We start from the raw sequence: 18,368 nt of genomic DNA, 5'->3' as shown, positions 1-18,368 counted from the left end.
TGAAATTGAGCTCAAAGTAGCAGAAATGTTCGATTTTTACCAAAGTTCAAAAGTAAACAAATCATGCCAAGCGTCCAATACACGTCAACTGGTGAGTCTAATATTCTTTTGCAAGTGCACCAATATTATTTATACCATTTTTTACACTAATGCAGTAGTCTGCATAACAGTAAATCTTTTATTTTTTGCGAGAATAAAAATTCAAAGTGGAAAGCAAAAGAATGTAAGAGGGGCCTTGGGACATGACTAATGCACAGAGGAAATGTCATTTTAGTGCCAGGAATGTCTTTCTTGTTTATTCTGGATCCTATTTGGAAATTGGCATCTTTTGAAATTTGCGTGAAATTGGCAAAATTGCTAAATTCTGACCACTGTACTGGATAGTTGAAATTGGTAAATGGGTGGTTTCTTGCACTCATTCGATAGAAAAAATGGAGTTCTAGCGAAATATTCATGTTTTTTGTCGACTAGTACTGTGGAATTGGCCAAAAATAGGGCGCAAAGTGGGCAAAATCGCCGATGCGTAAACATCGCAGAGACCGCTAACTTTGCGAGAGCATAATTTCGTAAGTTTTCCATCAAATTTCATACTTTTGGTGTCATTATGATTGGGAAAAGATTCTCTATATTTTCATAAGAAAAAACTGTTACTTTTTTTTTTAAATTTGGCCGACCCTGAGAACGAGTCTCGGAGAGGGCCTGTCGACCCTCAAAGGGTTAAAAAAAGCGATTTTTTTTATTTTTCAAAATATTTGGGGCACTAGGGTAGTGAACGTATATATACATTTGGGCTGTTTATGGGTTAATGGTGCCGTGTCAAGAAATAGGTGAATATTTTACTTCGAAGATAATCTAGGAAAACGCACACATAACATAGAACTCAGGGAAAATGAATATTCGGGGAAAATCACGCTATTTTTGAGCTTTTTGTTAAGATAAATGTGATCTAAGAGTGTTTGCACTGATGTAAATACTGCCTCTGCCTCTCCATATAATATGCCTTTTATTATTAATTTTGGCATCTTTGTTGTGTTTCTAGGTTATCTATCATGTTTCTAATATCAATTAGGAATAAATGTGATAGATAACTTTTATTACTTATACAGTATTAGCATAATTACACAACAATGTATTCACACCACCGCTAGTATCCAGATATCAAGACGACTCATCACATACTGGATGTTCCTTCTGCTGGCCCCTCCCTCTCTCTCCTGTAGCTCCTCTCACTTCGGGTCCCTCTTATGCTTGCTTTCCATTTTGAATTTTTATTCACACAAAAAATAGAAGATTTACTGTTATGCAGACTACTACATCATTGTAAAAATGGTATAAATAATATCAATACATTTGTGAAAGCATATTAAACCCACCAGTTGACATGTATTGGATGTGTGATGTGATTTGTTTACTCTTGAACATCAAAAAATTGAATGTTTCTGCTACTTTCAGCTCAATTTCAAGGTTCATGTACTTTTAGCCTGTAAACCATTCAAAATCATCTCTATTTCTGTAATATATCTATCATTCTATCAAATGAGACCAAGAAAACGAGAATACAACCATAAATACTGTACGAAAATACACTGCTAGCCGCGGGTGCACAGGGAGTGTCAGCCGTCCCTTAAATGTGAAGCCTTCGCTTGTCGATCACTCAGATAGACAAGCATTGTGTTTAGTTTTTTCTTTTTTAGATTTATGCATGCTAAGCTTGTAAACTTTTTGTTAATATGCTTTTGTCAGTGTATTTTTGGGGGTCTGAAACAAATTAATCTAATTTACATTACAGCCTCTCCTCACTTAGTGAAGTATTGTACATACTCGTTTACCGACAACTTGGACTTACGACGGGTTCTCTGATCAGTATGCATATCTAAATAATGTATATTAGAACTGATTTCCTCTATTCTGTTTATTAAAATATACAGTGCACATCTATGTAAACATTTAAAAATATACAAGAAATGCTATAAATGGTGCAAAGGTGACATTAAAACAATATCAAAGATGGTTGACACAAACCCACTACCATTATAGTATGCTCCTCACTTAGCGACAAATTCGTTTACTGACATGGTCTTAGAAATGAAACTCTGTCGTTAAGTGAGGAGAGGCAATATTCCTTAAGGGAAAAATTTGTTTGGTACTCAAACAAATTGGCACTCAAGCAGTCTTCTGGAGCAAATTAAGTTCGAGTACCGAAGTTCCACTGTGTTTTGAAATTTATGTGTGAAATTGGCCAAATTACTAATTTCTGATCATTTTATTTGGTAGTTGAAATAGTTGATTGGGTCATTGCTTGGGCTCATTTGATAAAATGGAAGTCTTACTGTGAAATAGCTAAGAATTTGGTCTACTGGAACAATATAATTGGCCTAATATAAGCCAGTTACATTGCTGACAAATCAAAATTTGCAAAAGCATAATTTTGTAAGTTTTTTATTAAATTTCATTCTTTTTGTTTTATTGCCTTCAGAAAAAGATTCTCTGCCATTTCATAAGAAATAATAATTTTTTTTTTTTTAAATTCTTGGACACTGTGAACAAGTTTCAGATTGGGGTCTGGACAGTGAAAGGGTTGAGCTGTTGGTGGAGGCAGAAGTTAAATACGGATCTTTTACTGCATGGAGAATCGGTGCCCCTATCCCCTATGTTGTTCAAGGGTCAACTGTATTCGTAGATAAATACATGCTACTTTATCTTAATATTTTGATAGAATGTCTTGATCTTCTCATTAATTCAGGAGTTGAAGATCAACCATCGGAATGTGAGAAGTACGGTGACCTGGAAAGTGGTGCAGCTATGTATGGTGTTGTGAAGCGGAAGAGAGACAATGATATGGATCTTCACTCAAATAAGCAGGCAAGTTGTTTAAAACAATGAGAAAAGTGTTTCTTTAAAGGAGGGTTTTGGGATAATGGCAGTTTGGAGGGACATTTAAGTTGTCGTATCTGAGCGCCTCTGCAAAAACAGTGATTATGTATGAGTGATGGTGAAAGTGTTGAATGATGATGAAAGTTTATTTTTCTTTCTTTTTGGGTCACCCTGCCTCGGTGGGAAACAACCATGTAATAATATATATATATATATACAGGAGGGCCCCACTTATACGGCGGGTTAGGTTCCAGGCTACCGCCGTAAGCGGAAACCGCCGTAAAGTGGAACACCCTTTTTTTCCACTTACAAATGCATTCAAACACTAGATAACAAGTTTACACTAACATATATTATGTTAGCAATAGAACCAGGCATCAAAAAACAATAAAAAAGTACAATACACACACAGTGCACTCATTACTTACCTTAAAATATTTATAGTCTTAATCTAGGGTGAGACAAGTAGTATTTATTGTAAGAAATCAAGTGTGGTATGTATGGTGTCAGCCAGGCTACCATACCAGGCCAACCCACCCACACATACTATTCTATGATATTTAAGCATCCCAGAGCGATAAAATGTATATACAGTTCACTCATTACTTACCTTAAAATATTTGTAGTCTTAATGTAGGGTCAGGAGTAAGTAAATGAGATAAAACGAATAAATGAGAGAGAGAAAGAATGAGTGCATGAGAGAGTACAGGCGCAGAGTTATGTAAACAAACCAGGCAAAGGTAAGTTTTGTAAACGAAGTGTACACGTCTGGTTTGTGTACAAGTTACATTGTGTACAGGTTGTCTCTACATTGATACGGTAGAATAAATAAAGAACAACACTCCCATTCTCATGTAACATCATTTTGAGAAGAAATGATGCTCTGAGTGAAGGCAATGGAAGTAAGTCACTCTGACTTTTTTGGGTTATCCTAGGTTCTCTACACATATGTTGTTATGTATTTATGTTATGTATCATGTTTATTATATAATTTTGAAAAAAAATATCACGGATGGATTAATGAAAATGTGTATATTAACGTAATATACAACATTTAATGATACACCGAGCTCAGACAGCGTAAACAAACTGAACAGGTTGTGGACGATCACTCGGTCAGGCGAAATAGACGGTATTAATATGTGTCCAGTTTTAGTTCATTCATGTACATTTGTAAGAGTTTGTGAAACTTTTACCTTATAATATTTTTATTATTATTATAATAATTAAATCACGAAACAAATACTCTTACACTGTGTACAAGTTAGTACAGAATTATAGCTATAAAGTGAAGGCATACGAAAGGAATATTTTTCTACAGTTATCCCTAGTAACAGGTGATGGGCTAGAGAAAACGTAATTCTTCCGACACTTCTACAAACCGTTTGGTAAACATCTCGTATATATTTGTATAAATTTTTATACTGTGGGTGCATGTATCATGTTTGTGTGTTACATAATGTGTTTCTTATATAATTTTGAAAAAACTATCATAGATAGATTAAGGGAAATGTCTATATTAACGTAATATGCGACATTAATGCGCCCAAGAGATTATTATTATTACTATTATTATTATTATTATTATTATTATTATTATTATTATTATTATTATTATTGCATCAAGAGTAGAGAGACTCTTAGTGATTTTAATGTGTACCTACATGCCAGCACAGTGTGTAAGTTTATTTAGGTACAGGTGTACACAAGTTTAATTATCAAGTACAATACATATAAAATATAAAATAACTTTAAAACACTTGAAATTTTGGAAAGTTTCCAGACATAATAAGGAGATGTGCTCAGGGAGAATGTAAACAAACTCGGTGGGCCGCTGTGACCGTATTAGAAAGACAGGTGGGGGAGCCGTATAGCGAGTTTTGGTCATAATTTGAAATGTCCGTATTAGCGGAACGCCGTAAAGCGAAACGCCGTAAAGCGGGGCCCTCCTGTATATATATATATATATATACAGTGGACCCCCGCATAACGATTACCTCCCAATGCGACCAATTATGTAAGTGTATTTATGTAAGTGCGTTTGTATGTGTATGTTTGGGGGTCTGAAATGGACTAATCTACTTCACAATATTCCTTATGGGAATAAATTCGGTCAGTACTGGCACCTGAACATACTTCTGGAGTGAAAAAATATCGTTAACCGGGGGTCCTCTGTATATATATATATATATATATGTATATATATATATATATATATATATATATATATATGTATATATATATGTATATATATATATATGTATATATATATATATATATATATATATATATACAGGAAGGCCCCACTTATACGGCTGGTTAGGTTCCAGGCTACCGCCATAAAGCGGAAACCGCCGTAAAGTGGAACACCCTTTTTTTCCACTTACAAATGCATACAAACACTAGATAACAAGTTTACACTAACATATATTAAGTTAGCAATAGAACCAGGCATCAAACAACAATAAAAAAGTACAATACACACATAGTGCACTCATTACTTACCTTAAAATATTTATAGTCTTAATCTAGGGTGAGACAAGTAGTATTTATTGTAAGAAATCAAGTATGATATGTATGGTAGTCAGCCAGGCTACCATACCAGGCCACCCCACCCACACATACAATTCTATGATATTTAAGCATCCCAGAGCGATAAAATGTATATACAGTTCACTCATTACTTACCATAAAATATATGGTGAGATGAGTAGTATTTATGGTAAAAAATCAAGTGTGGTATGTATGGTAGTCAGCCGGGCTACCATACCAGGCCAACCCACCTACACATAATATTCTTATTACATTTAAGCATCCCAGAGCGATAAAATGTATATACAGTTCACTCATTACTTACCTTAAAATATTTGTAGTCTTAATGTAGGGTCAGGAGTAAGTAAATGAGATAAAATGAATAAATGAGAGAGAGAAAGAATGAGTGCATGAGAGAGGACAGGCGCAGAGTTATGTAAACAAACCAGGCGAAGGTAAGTTTTGTAAACGAAGTGTACACGTCTGGTTTGTGTACAAGTTACATTGTGTACAGGTTGTCTCTACATTGATACGGTAGAATAAATAAAGAAGAACACTCCCATTCTCATGTAACATCATTTTGAGAAGAAATGATGCTCTGAGTGAAGGCAATGGAAATAAGTCACTCTGACTTTTTTGGGTTATCCTAGGTTCTCTACACATACAGTGGACCCCCGCATAGCGACCTTAATCCGTGCAAGAGGGCTGGCTGTTATGCGAAATGTTCGGTATGCGAATGAATTTTCCCCATAAGAAATAATGGAAATCAAATTAATCCGTGCAAGACACCCAAAAGTATGAAAAAAAAATTTTTACCACATGAAATATACATTTTCCTACACACAAAGAGAAGGATTCATGCACAATAGTAGAGTAGTACATGCACAATATATATTGTGCATGTACTACTCTACTAAATGAAGAATAAATGACACTTACCTTTATTGAAGATGTAGCAATGACTGATGAGACACTGTGTCCTGGGAGTGCCTTTTCCTCCTGAGTACTGTAGGTCCTGTTTGGTATTTTCTTCCAGAACAGGCATTATCACACTGTGTATGCCACTACGATTCTTAAATCTCTCAAACCAACCTTTGCTGGCTCTAAATTCACCAATATGAGCACTAGTTCCAGGCATTTTCCCTGTTCACCTGGGTGTTAGTCGACTGGTGTGGGTTGCATCCTGGGAGACAAGATTAAGGACCCCAATGGAAATAAGTTAGACAGTCTTCGATGACACTGACTTTTTTGGGTTATCCTGGGTGACAAATCCTCTGGGGTTAATTGTTTCTTGGTATTCTCAATAAGCCACACCAACAACGGTGGTACAGCAGCAACAGACGATGCTACAGCAGCAACAGACGATGCTACAGCAGCAGCAGACGATGCTACAGCAGCAACTGACGATACAGCAGCAGCAGACGATGCTACAGCAGCAGCAGACGATGCTACAGCAGCAGCAGCAGCAGCTGACGGTGGTACAGCAGCAACAGACGATGCTACAGCAGCAACAGACGATGCTACAGCAGCAGCAGACGATGCTACAGCAGCAGCAGCAGCTGACGGTGGTACAGCAGCAACAGACGATGCTACAGCAGCAACAGACGATGCTACAGCAACAGCAGACGATGCTACAGCAGCAGCAGCAGCTGACGGTGGTACAGCAGCAACAGACGATGCTACAGCAGCAACAGACGATGCTACAGCAGCAACTGACGATGTTACAGCAGCAACAGACGATGCTACAGCAGCAGCAGACGATGCTACAGCAGCAGCAGCAGCTGTACCACCAATAGTAGCGATGGTTGATTGGGGTTTATTATACAACCTGGCCAGCTCGGAGACACGCACTCCACTTTCATACTTATCAATGATCTTTTTCTTCATCTCCATAGTAATTCTCACCCTTTTTGCTGTAGGGTTGGCACTAGAAGCTTTCTTGGGGCCCCTGGTCACTTATTTTCCAGAAAAAATCACCAAAAACACTGTAATAATACGAAATGTTCCGATTGTATGCTTGGATGTTACCGCGGAGGCTGGCTGGTAAACAATGCCACCGGCGGAACATGTGAGCGTGGCTCAGGCCGCACATTGGACGCGTCTCGGACGAAGGGCGGTGAGCGGGTTTTTGGGCGGTATGCGAGGCAAAATTTTTGCGATCAAAGCGTCCGGTATGCGGATTGTATGGTATGCGATGCGTCCGGTATGCGGGGGTCCACTGTATGTTGTTATGTATGATAATCTATGTAACTGTATTTGTGTATACCTGAATAAACTTACTTACATAATTACGAAAGGAATAATTTTCTACAGTTACCCCCAGTAACACATTTTCTCTTATGTTAGATTAGAGAAAATGTTATTCTTGGCATCACTTGTACAAGTTATCTGGCTACCACGTCTCATATTTATGTTTATTTATTCTTTTGTAGGGTGTATTTATCATCTTTTTATGTTATGTATCGTGTTTATTATATAATTTTGAAAAAAATATCATGGATGGATTAATGAAAATGTGTATATTAACGTAATATACAACATTTAATGAGACTCGGTGATTATTATTATTATTATTAGCATTTCTAATATGGCGTCACTTGTGCAAGTCGTCTGCTACCACATCTCATATTTATGTTTATTTATTCTATTGTGGGGTGTATTTATCATCTTTTTATGTTATGTATCGTGTTTATTATATTATTTTGAAAAAATATCATGGATGGATTAATGAAAATGTGTATTTAACGTAATATACGACATTTAAATGAGACTCAATGATTATTATTATCATTACTAATATGACGTCTGGAGACATAAGACACTCTTACTGATTTTAATGTGTACCTGCATGCCAGCACAGTATGTAAGTTTATTTAAGTACAGGTATACATAAGTATAATTATCAGAGTATATATAAAATATGAAATAACTTTTAAAAACATTTGAAATTGTGGAGTTTCCAGACAAAATGGAGAGACTTAGTGCTTACTGAGCTCATGAAGAATGTAAACAAACAAGGTGGGGCGCGGTGACCGTATTAGAAAGTCAGGTGGGGGGAGCCGTATAGCAAGTTTTGGTCATAATTTGAAATGACCGTATTAGCGGAACGCCGTAAAGTGAAACGCCATAAAGTGGGGCCTTCCTGTATATATATATATATGTAGGTAGTAGGTTGGTAGACAGCAACCACCCAGGGAGGTACTACCGTCCTGCCAAGTGAGAGTAAAACGAAAGCCTGTAATTGTTTTACATGATGGTAGGATTGCTGGTGTCTTTTGTCTGTCTCATAAATATGCAAGATTACAGGTACGTCTTGCTACTTCTACTTACACTTAGGTCACACTACACATACATGTACACATTTATTTATACACACTCATCTGAGTTTTCTTTGATTTTATCTTAATAGTTCTTGGTCTTATTACTTTTCCTTTTATATCCATGGGGAAGTGGAATAAGAATCTATCCTCCGTAAGCCATGCGTGTTGTAAAAGTCAACTAAAATGCTGGGAACAATGGGCTAGTAACCCCTTTTCCTGTAAAGATTACTAAAAAGAATTAGAAGAAGAAAATTGTCAAAGTGGGAAGTCTGAATGTGCATGGATGTTGTGCAAATGATAAGAAAGAGATGATTGTGGATGTTATGAATGAGAAGAAACTGGATGTCCTGGCTTTAAGTGAAACAAAGCTGAAGGGGGTGGGAGAGTTTCAATGGAGAGGAATAAATGGGATTAGGTCAGGGGTTTCAAATAGAGTTAGAGCTAAAGAAGGAGTAGCAATAATGTTGAAGGATAAGCTATGGCAGGAAAAGAGGGACTACAAATGCATAAATTCAAGGATTATGTGGAGTAAAATAAAGATTGGATGTGAAAAGTGGGTTATAGTAAGCGTGTATGCACCTGGAGAAGAGAGAAGTGTAGAGGAGAGAGAGAGATTCTGGGAAATGTTGAGTGAATGCGTGGGGAGTTTTGAATCAAGTGTGAGAGTAATGGTGGTTGGGGATTTCAATGCTAAAGTGGGTAAAAATGTTATGGAGGGAGTAGTAGGTAAATTTGGGGTGCCAGGGGTAAATGTAAATGGGGAGCCTTTAACCCTTTGAGGGTTTTCGTCGTACTAGTACGTCTTACGCGTAGGGGTTTTTGACGTACTAGTACGCATAAATTCTAGCGGCCTCAAATCTCGCGCGAAAAGGCTGATAGGCCTAGGTGTGAGAGAATGGGTCTGCGTGGTCAGTGTGCGCGGTAGAAAAAAAATCTGGGACCCAGTGGTGCATTGTGGGAATGCCCTCTTAGTAAACAATGTCCACCATGCCTCGCGGTAAGAAGCTCCTCACTCCTCGGCGAATTGGGACACTTTTGTTCCCCAGTGACAGTTCTAATAGTGATGGAAGTGCCAGTGAAGATGAGTTTCGTGGTTTTAGTGAGGTTTTGACCGAAACTAATGACCATAATATCGGTAATAGTGAAGAAAACCCAGACGACCCTCAGCCTTCCACCTCTGGTGCTGGGCCCTCGTGTTCACGTTCAGTTGTTCCAGAACCCAAGAGGAAACTTCTATTTTCCCAAATCCCAGACTCAGATGAGAGCATGGGTGATGATAGTGATAGTGAATATGAACTACAAGCTCTTCAAACTAGTTCCAGTAGTGATAGTGAAGTGCAATATTCCCCAGTGAAGCGTCAGTATATACGACGATATATGCGCTCTGGAAGTGTGCCATATGCTATTCCAAGGGGAAGGAGTGTATCTCGGAGTACATCCCGTGGCTGTACAACAGGAACAGACAGTGAAAATGACGAAGATACTGTTGCAATTGGGATGGAAAATGTGCGTGGTGGTAGTGGTGCCGGCGGTGAGGCACCAGCAGTGGGCCATGCTGCCACCCACGCTGCCACCCACGCCGCTGCCTCAGCTGATCTAGAACAAAGGCCACCATCCCCCACTCCCCCACCACACCAGCCTCCACAACCACAACCTCCACAACCACAACCTCCACAACCACAACCACCTGTCATTGTCCAGTACCCACCAGCAGACCGCACCTGGGATTGGCAGGAAGCTGTCAATTTTGTTCCAAATCCCCACCAGTTTGATGGCAGCCAAAGTGGAATACGGCCATCTTGTGCACTTGGGAACAATGCCACTGAACTGGAATGTTTCGAGTTATTCTTTGACGAACCACTGATGAAAAGTATTGTCATGGAAAGCAACACATACTACGAGTACACCATGGCAAACACAATACTTTCACCAAAATCACGTCTACACCAATGGAAGGAGGCAACTGTGGCTGAGCTGTATCTTTTCGTTGCCACAATAATGCTTATGCCACATGTGTATAAGCACAAAGTGAAATCATACTGGTCAACAGACCCCCTGATTGCAACACCAGGTTTCAGTGATATAATGCCAGTGAATCGATTTGTGCTAATGTTACGTATGCTTCACTTCTCAGATAAAACCAGGCCTGACAGAACTGACAGGTTATATAAGATTAGGAATGTGTTTGTGTATCTGAAACAGAAATTCAGTACTCACTTTTATCCCTTCAGGAAGCTTGTAATTGACGAGTCTTTGATTCTGTTCAAAGGAAGACTCTCTTTCAAGCAGTACATACCAAGCAAGAGGAAATGCTTTGGTATAAAGTTGTTTGTGCTTTGTGATTGTTACAGTGGTCTGGTATTGGATATTATTGTGTACACTGGAAGTTATACATTGCAAAATACCAGGAAGTTATTGGGCATCTCAGGTGATGTGGTTCGAACAATGATAGAACCATACCTTGGTAAGGGGCATATATTATATACAGATAACTGGTACACGAGCCCCTCACTCAGTGATTTTTTGCGAGTGAACATGACAGATGTGTGTGGCACAGTGCGTGCAAATCGAAAACATATGCCCAGGTTTGATGCTGGCACTCGCAGAGGTGAGGTGCAGGCGTTTGCTGCCAATGACATCATGGCATTTCGGTGGCATGACAAACGAGATGTCACACTGTTGTCATCAATTCACCCTAATGAAATGGCAGACAGTGGCAGGCAGCATAGAGAGAGAAATGAACCCCTTCTAAAACCTGCAGCTGTGATTGATTACACCTTCAACATGCGTTCAGTGGACAAATGTGACATGCAGATTGGGTTTGCTGATTGTGTTCGCAAGAGTTATAAGTGGTACATCAAACTGTTTTTCCATCTTCTGGACATTTCCATGCTCAATGCTTATAATATGTATAAGATGAGCACCAGAAACAAACCACAGTACGGCGAATTCTGTTTGTCTGTCGTCAGACAAATAGTATTCAAGTACCAAGGAAATGCACCTGCAATTGACCGCCCACCAAATTATCAACAACTACCTGCTCGTCTGAAGCATGGTGATCACTTCCTGGTAAAACTGCCTGCTACTGCTTTGAAGAAAAAGGCTCAGAAGAGGTGTTACGTCTGTTCACATACAAAAAAACGCCCACGACAACGCAGAGACACTCGTTTTATGTGTGAGGAGTGCAAAACTCCACTGTGCATGACACCATGTTTCAAAGAGTTCCACAGGCTGCAGAACTTCTAGAAACATGTCCTGTGACTGTATATGTGTATATAAAATATAGAAAAATAGTAATAAACAACATTTCATATTGTTTGTTTGTGTAAATATTTTCTGTAAACAAAATAATGACAACAGTGTTTACGCCCTTATTGTGTAGTATTGAAAAAGAAATAACTTACAAAATACTGATCATGTTGGCCTCAGAGGCCATAAAAGTTACTCAGAAAAAGAAAAATTGAAAAAAAATTGAAAATAGTACATAAAAAAGTAAATAGAAAAATACCGGGTGACGGCAGTCGGCGATGTTACCATATGTTGTTCAATTTTGGGAAATTTCACACCTCCATATCTCGGTAAGTATTGACGCTAAAATTTTTTTTGTTTAGCCTATAATGTTTAGAAAAAAATACTCTATTTTTTCATAAGAAAAAATAATTTTTTTTTTTTTTGAAATTTGGCCGACCCTGAGAACGAGTTTCGGAGAGGGCCTGTCGACCCTCAAAGGGTTAATTGAGCTATGTGTAGAAAGAAATTTGGTAATAAGTAATACATATTTTATGAAAAAGAGGATAAATAAATATACAAGGTATGATGTAGCACGTAATGAAAGTAGTTTGTTAGATTATGTATTGGTGGATAAAAGGTTGATGGGTAGGCTCCAGGATGTACATGTTTATAGAGGGGCATCTGATATATCAGATCATTATTTAGTTGTAGCTACAGTTTGAGTAAGAGGTAGATGGGAAAAGAGGAAGGTGGCAACAACAAGTAAGAGGGAGGTGAAAGTGTATAAACTAAGGGAGGAGGAAGTTCGGGCGAGATATAAGCGACTATTGGCAGAAAGGTGGGCTAGTGCAAAGATGAGTAGTGGGGGGGTTGAAGAAGGTTGGAATAGTTTTAAAAATGCAGTATTAGAATGTGGGGCAGAAGTTTGTGGTTATAGGAGGGTGGGGGCAGGAGGAAAGAGGAGTGATTGGTGGAATGATGAAGTAAAGGGTGTGATAAAAGAGAAAAAGGTAGCTTACGAGAGGTTTTTTACAAAGCAGAAGTGTTATAAGAAGAGCAGAGTATATGGAGAGTAAAAGAAAGGTGAAGAGAGTGGTGAGAGAGTGCAAAAGGAGAGCAGATGAAAGAGTGGGAGAGGCACTGTCAAGAAATTTTAATGAAAATAAGAAAAAATTTTGGAGTGAGATAAACAAGTTAAGAAAGCCTAGGGAAAGTATGGATTTGTCCATTAAAAACAGAGTAGGGGAGTTAGTAGATGGGGAGAGGGAGGTATTAGGTAGATGGCGAGAATATTTTGAGGAACTTTTAAATGTTGAGGAAGAAAGGGAGGCGGTAATTTCATGCACTGGCCAGGGAGGTATACCATCTTTTAGGAGTGAAGAAGAGCAGAATGTAAGTGTGGTGGAGGTACGCGAGGCATTACGTAGAATGAAAGGGGGTAAAGCAGCTGGAACTGATGGGATCATGACAGAAATGTTAGAAGCAGGGGGGGATATAGTGTTGGAGTGGTTGGTACTTTTGTTTAATAAATGTATGAAAGAGGGGAAGGTACCTAGGGATTGGCGGAGAGCATGTATAGTCCCTTTATATAAAGGGAAAGGGGACAAAAGAGATTGTAAAAATTATAGAGGAATAAGTTTACTGAGTATACCAGGAAAAGTATGCGGTAGAGTTATAATTGAAAGAATTAGAGGTAAGACAGAATGTAGAATTGCGGATGAGCAAGGAGGCTTCAGAGTGGGTAGGGGATGTGTAGATCAAGTGTTTACATTGAAGCATATATGTGAACAGTATTTAGATAAAGGTAGGGAAGTTTTTATTGCATTTATGGATTTAGAAAAGGCATATCATAGAGTGGATAGAGGAGCAATGTGGCAGATGTTGCAAGTTTATGGAATAGGTGGTAGGTTACTAAATGCTGTAAAGAGCTTTTATGAGGATAGTGAGGCTCCACCCCTCTCCCCAACACCCTAGCATTTACTTCTTTTACAACCCCATCTATAAATATGTTAAACAACCATGTTGACATTACACATCCCTGTCTAAGACTTGTTTTTACTGGGAAGTAATCTCCCTCTCTCCTATACACCCTATCCTGAGCCTCAATATCCTCATAAAGACTCTTTACAGCATTTAGTAACCTACTACCTATTCCATACACTTGCAACATTTGCCACATTGCTCCCCTATCCACCCTATCATATGCCTTTTCTAAATTCATAAATGCATTGAAAACTTACCTACCTTTATCTTAATACTGTTCACAAATATGCTTCAGCGTAAACACTTCATCTACACATCCCCTACCCATTCTGAAACCTCCTTGTTCATCTGCAATCCTGCACTCTGTCTTACCTCTAATTCTTTCAATAATAACCCTTCTATACACTTTACCTGGTATACTCAGTAAACTTCTTCCCCTATAATTTTTCCAATCTCTTTTGTCCTCCCGTCCCTTAATATGAAGGAACTATACATGCTCTCTGCCAATCCCTAGGTACCTTCCCCTCTTTCATACATTTATTGAACAAAAATACCAACCACTCTAAAACTATATCCCCCTCCCCCTTGCTTTTAACATTTCTGTCATGATCCCATCAGTTCCAGCTGCTTTACTCCCTTTCATTCTATGTAATGCCTCACACACCTCCCCCACACTCACAACTGGCTCTTCTTCACTCCTAAAAGATGTTATACCTCCCTGGCTAGTGCATGAAATTACTGCCTCCTTTTCTTCATCTACATTTAAAAGTTCCTCACAATATTCTCACCATCTTCCCTCCAACTCCCCATCTACTAAGTCCTCTATTCTGTTTTTAACTGACAAATATAGATAAGAGTAAGGTGATGAGGGTATCAAATGATTTAAATAAAGAAAAACTGGATATCACATTGGAGAGAGGGAGTATGGAAGAAGTGAATGTTTTTAGATATTTGGGAGTTGATGTGTCAGCAGATGGATTTATGAAGGATGAGGTTAACCATAGAATTGATGAAGGAAAAAAGGTGAGTGGTGTGTTGAGGTATATGTGGGGACAAAAAACATTATCTATGGAGGCAAAGAAGGGAATGTATGAAAGTATAGTGGTACCAACTCTCTTATATGGGTGTGAAGCTTGGGTTGTAAATACTGCAGCGAGGAGGAGGTTGGAGGCAATGGAGATGGCCTGTCTAAGGGCAATGTGTGGTGTAAATATTATGCAGAAAATTTGGAGTGTGGAAATTAGGAGAAGGTGTGGAGTTAATAAAAGTATTAGAGGGCTGAAGAGGTGTTGTTGAAATGATTTGGTCATTTAGAGAGAATGGATCAAAGTAGAATGACATAAAGAGCGTATAAATCTGTAGGGGAAGGAAGGCGGGGTAGGGGTTGTCCTTGAAAAGGTTGGAGGGAAGGGGTAAAGAAGGTTTTGTGGGCGAGGGGCTTGGACTTCAGCAAGCATGTGTGAGCGTGTTAGATAGGGGTGAATGGAGACAAATGGTTTTTGGGACCTGACGAGCTGTTGGAGTGTGAGCAGGGTAATATTTAGTGAAGGGATTCAGGGAAACCAGTTATTTTTATATAGCCGGACTTGAGTAATGGAAATAGGAATTACAATGCCTGCACTTTAACCCTTAACCTGTCCAAATGTAGATCTACTTTTTTCAGCATTTGAAAGTATGTAAAAAAACATAGATCTTCTTTTCATTTCTTTACATTTGAAAACGTGTAAAAAAACTTTGATGTACATTTTTTGTTATATTTGAAAATATGTAAGAAAACATAGATCTACTTTTTGAGCACTATGCATGTGAACATAGATCTGTTTGGACAGTTTAACCCTTTCAGGGTTTCGGCCGTACTAGTACGGCTTATGCACCAGGGTTTTAGACGTACTAGTACGCCTAAATTCTAGCGCCCTCAAATCTAGTGAGAGAAAGCTGGTAGGCCTATGTATGAAAGAATGGGTCTATGTGATCAATGTGCATGGTATAAAAAAAATCCTGCAGCACACAGTGTGTAATGAGAAAAAAAAATTGGACCGTGTTTTTGGATTAAAACAGCGACTTTGCACTGTATTTTCGTATGGTATTTATTGTTGTATTCTAGTTTTCCTGGTCTCATTTTATAGAATGGAAGACATATTACAGAAATTGAGATGATTTTGACTGGTTTTACAAAGAAAAGTACGTACTTTGAAATTGCACTCAAAGTAGCAGAAATGTTTGATTTTTGCCTAAGTTCAAAAGTAAACAAATCATGCTATGCATCCAATACACGTCAACTAGTGAGTCTGATATTCTTTCACAAGTGCGCTGATAATATTTATATCATTTCTACACCAATGCAGTAGTCTGCATAACAGTAAATCTTCTATTTTTTTGTGAGAATAAAAATTCAAAGTGGAAAGCAAAAGAACTTAAGAGGGGCATAGGGATGTGACTAATGAACAGAGAAAATGTTATTTTAGTGCCAGGAATGTCTTTCTTGTTTATTCTGGACCCTATTCGGAAATTGGCATCTTTTGAAATTTGTGTGAAATTGGCAAAATTGCTAAATTCTGACCACTGTATTGGATAGTTGAAATCGGTAAATGGGTGGTTTCTTGTACTCATTCGATAGAAAAAATGGAGTTCTAGCAAAATAATTATTATTTTTGTCGACACGTACATGGGAATTGGCCGAAAATATGGCTCAAAGTGGGCAAAATCACCGATGCATAAACATCGTTGAGACAGCTAAGTTTGCAAGAGCATAATTCCGTAAGTTTTCCATCAAATTTCATACTTTTAGTGTCATTATGATCGGGAAAAGATTCTCTATCTTATCATAAGAAAATAATAATAATTTTTTTTTTTTTTTTAAATTTGGCAGACCCTGAGAACAAGTCTCTGAGAGGGCCTGTCGACTCTGAAAGGGTTAAGGGTTAAAGGAGGGGTTTGGGATATTGGCAGTTTGGAGGGATATGTTATATATCTTTATATATGCTTCTTAACTGTTGTATCTGGGCACCTCTGCAATAACAATGATTATGTATGAGTGAGGTGAAAGTGTTGAATGATGATAAAAGTATTTTCTTTTTGGAGATTTTCTTTCTGTTTGGGTCATCCTGCCTCGGTGGGAGACAGCCGACTTGTTGAAAAAAAAAATAAAATAAAATATATATAACATGTACTGTGGATCCCCGGATTATGACGCCGTCAGATTACGTAAAATTCGGATTAAGTAATGCTTTTATTTCAGAATATTGGCTTGGTTAACAACAAAGAACTCGGTTAGTCATTCATCCCGAATGTGTCCGCACACCATGAGCGGCCCCAACACTCCTTGTACAGCCAGTGAGGACGATTCCACTCATACATGCGATACATTTTGTATTATTCCATTGTTTTTAGTGCTTGTAACTGCTACATAAGCCACCATGGGCCCAAAGAAAGCTTTTAGTGCCAGCCTTTTGGTAAAGAGGGTGAGAAACACTATATAATTCAAGAAAAAGTTTGTAGATATGAGTGGTGGTGGTGGTAGAGGGTGGTAGTATGGGTCAACAGGTCTGCTGCAATGTTCCTGCTTTCTTATGTACACCAGCCAGGGTACTTCCCCACATACCAGCCAGGGTACTTCCCAACACAGCAGCCAGGGTACTTCCCCACATACCACCCAGGGTACTTCCCCACATACCACCCAGGGTACTTACCCACACACCAGCCAGGGTACTTCCCCACTTACCAGACAGGGTACGTCCCCACACACACGAGATTTGATTTGACTGGGACTTGCACATGAGTGAATAGAATTATCAAAGCTTATTGCTTGGGAAGCATTGAAAATTGGGTTGGGCAAATACGATTCTGTTAGTGGGATGGTTTGTGAAGGACCTGCCTAGTATGGGCCAGCAGGCCTGCTGTAGTGTTCCTGCTTTCTTATGTGCAAACATTTATGGATGAACATCACCCTGACACAGCTGTTGCAGGCCGTGCTGGCAACATCTACAACGACAATGTTGTGTCCCATTTTAGGGAACTCTTAAAGAGATGCCAGAAACACATCTCTCTGGACAGATATTTTGTGTGACAGGGGTCCAGTGACTCTGAAACTGGTCCTAGTGGCATTAAAAAAGCAAAGAAGGGAGGTAACCCCAGATAAGGACTTGGTATGTGTCTTCCCGTCTTATCACTCATCAATACGTCTTCAGTAAAGGTAAGTGTCATTTTATTATTTATTTATTCTGCATGTCTCATTGTTTTCTGTGTAGGGAAATGTATACTGTTTCATGTAAAAAAATTATTTTGTTTAATACTTTTGGGTGTCTGGAATGGATTAATTGGATTTCCATTATTTCTTATTGGAAAAATTAATTCGGATTACGACAGATTCGGTATAAGACACGCTCTTTGGAACGGATTAATGTCGCAATCCGAGGGTCCGCTGTATAA

General features: G+C 38.6%; 1 protein-coding gene across 3 annotated transcripts in view; it reads left to right on the top strand.

Annotated features, from left to right (window-relative positions):
• LOC128706319 (uncharacterized) overlaps nucleotides 1-18,368 on the top strand; it is a 213,413-nt gene that overhangs the window by 127,745 nt on the left and 67,300 nt on the right. For all 3 annotated transcript variants that reach the window (XR_011392725.1, XR_011392724.1, XM_070090929.1), the window contains exon 10: nucleotides 2,744-2,862. Coding sequence is in view for 1 of the 3 variants with exons in the window: in XM_070090929.1 (XP_069947030.1) it covers nucleotides 2,744-2,862 (119 nt within the window). In the remaining 2 variants the exon portion in view is untranslated. The remainder of the gene's footprint in view (nucleotides 1-2,743; nucleotides 2,863-18,368) is intronic.

This window comes from Cherax quadricarinatus, chromosome 3 (assembly GCF_038502225.1).
Source record: "Cherax quadricarinatus isolate ZL_2023a chromosome 3, ASM3850222v1, whole genome shotgun sequence".
Classification (NCBI taxonomy): domain Eukaryota; kingdom Metazoa; phylum Arthropoda; class Malacostraca; order Decapoda; family Parastacidae; genus Cherax; species Cherax quadricarinatus.
This window is presented reverse-complemented; position numbering and strand designations above follow the sequence as displayed.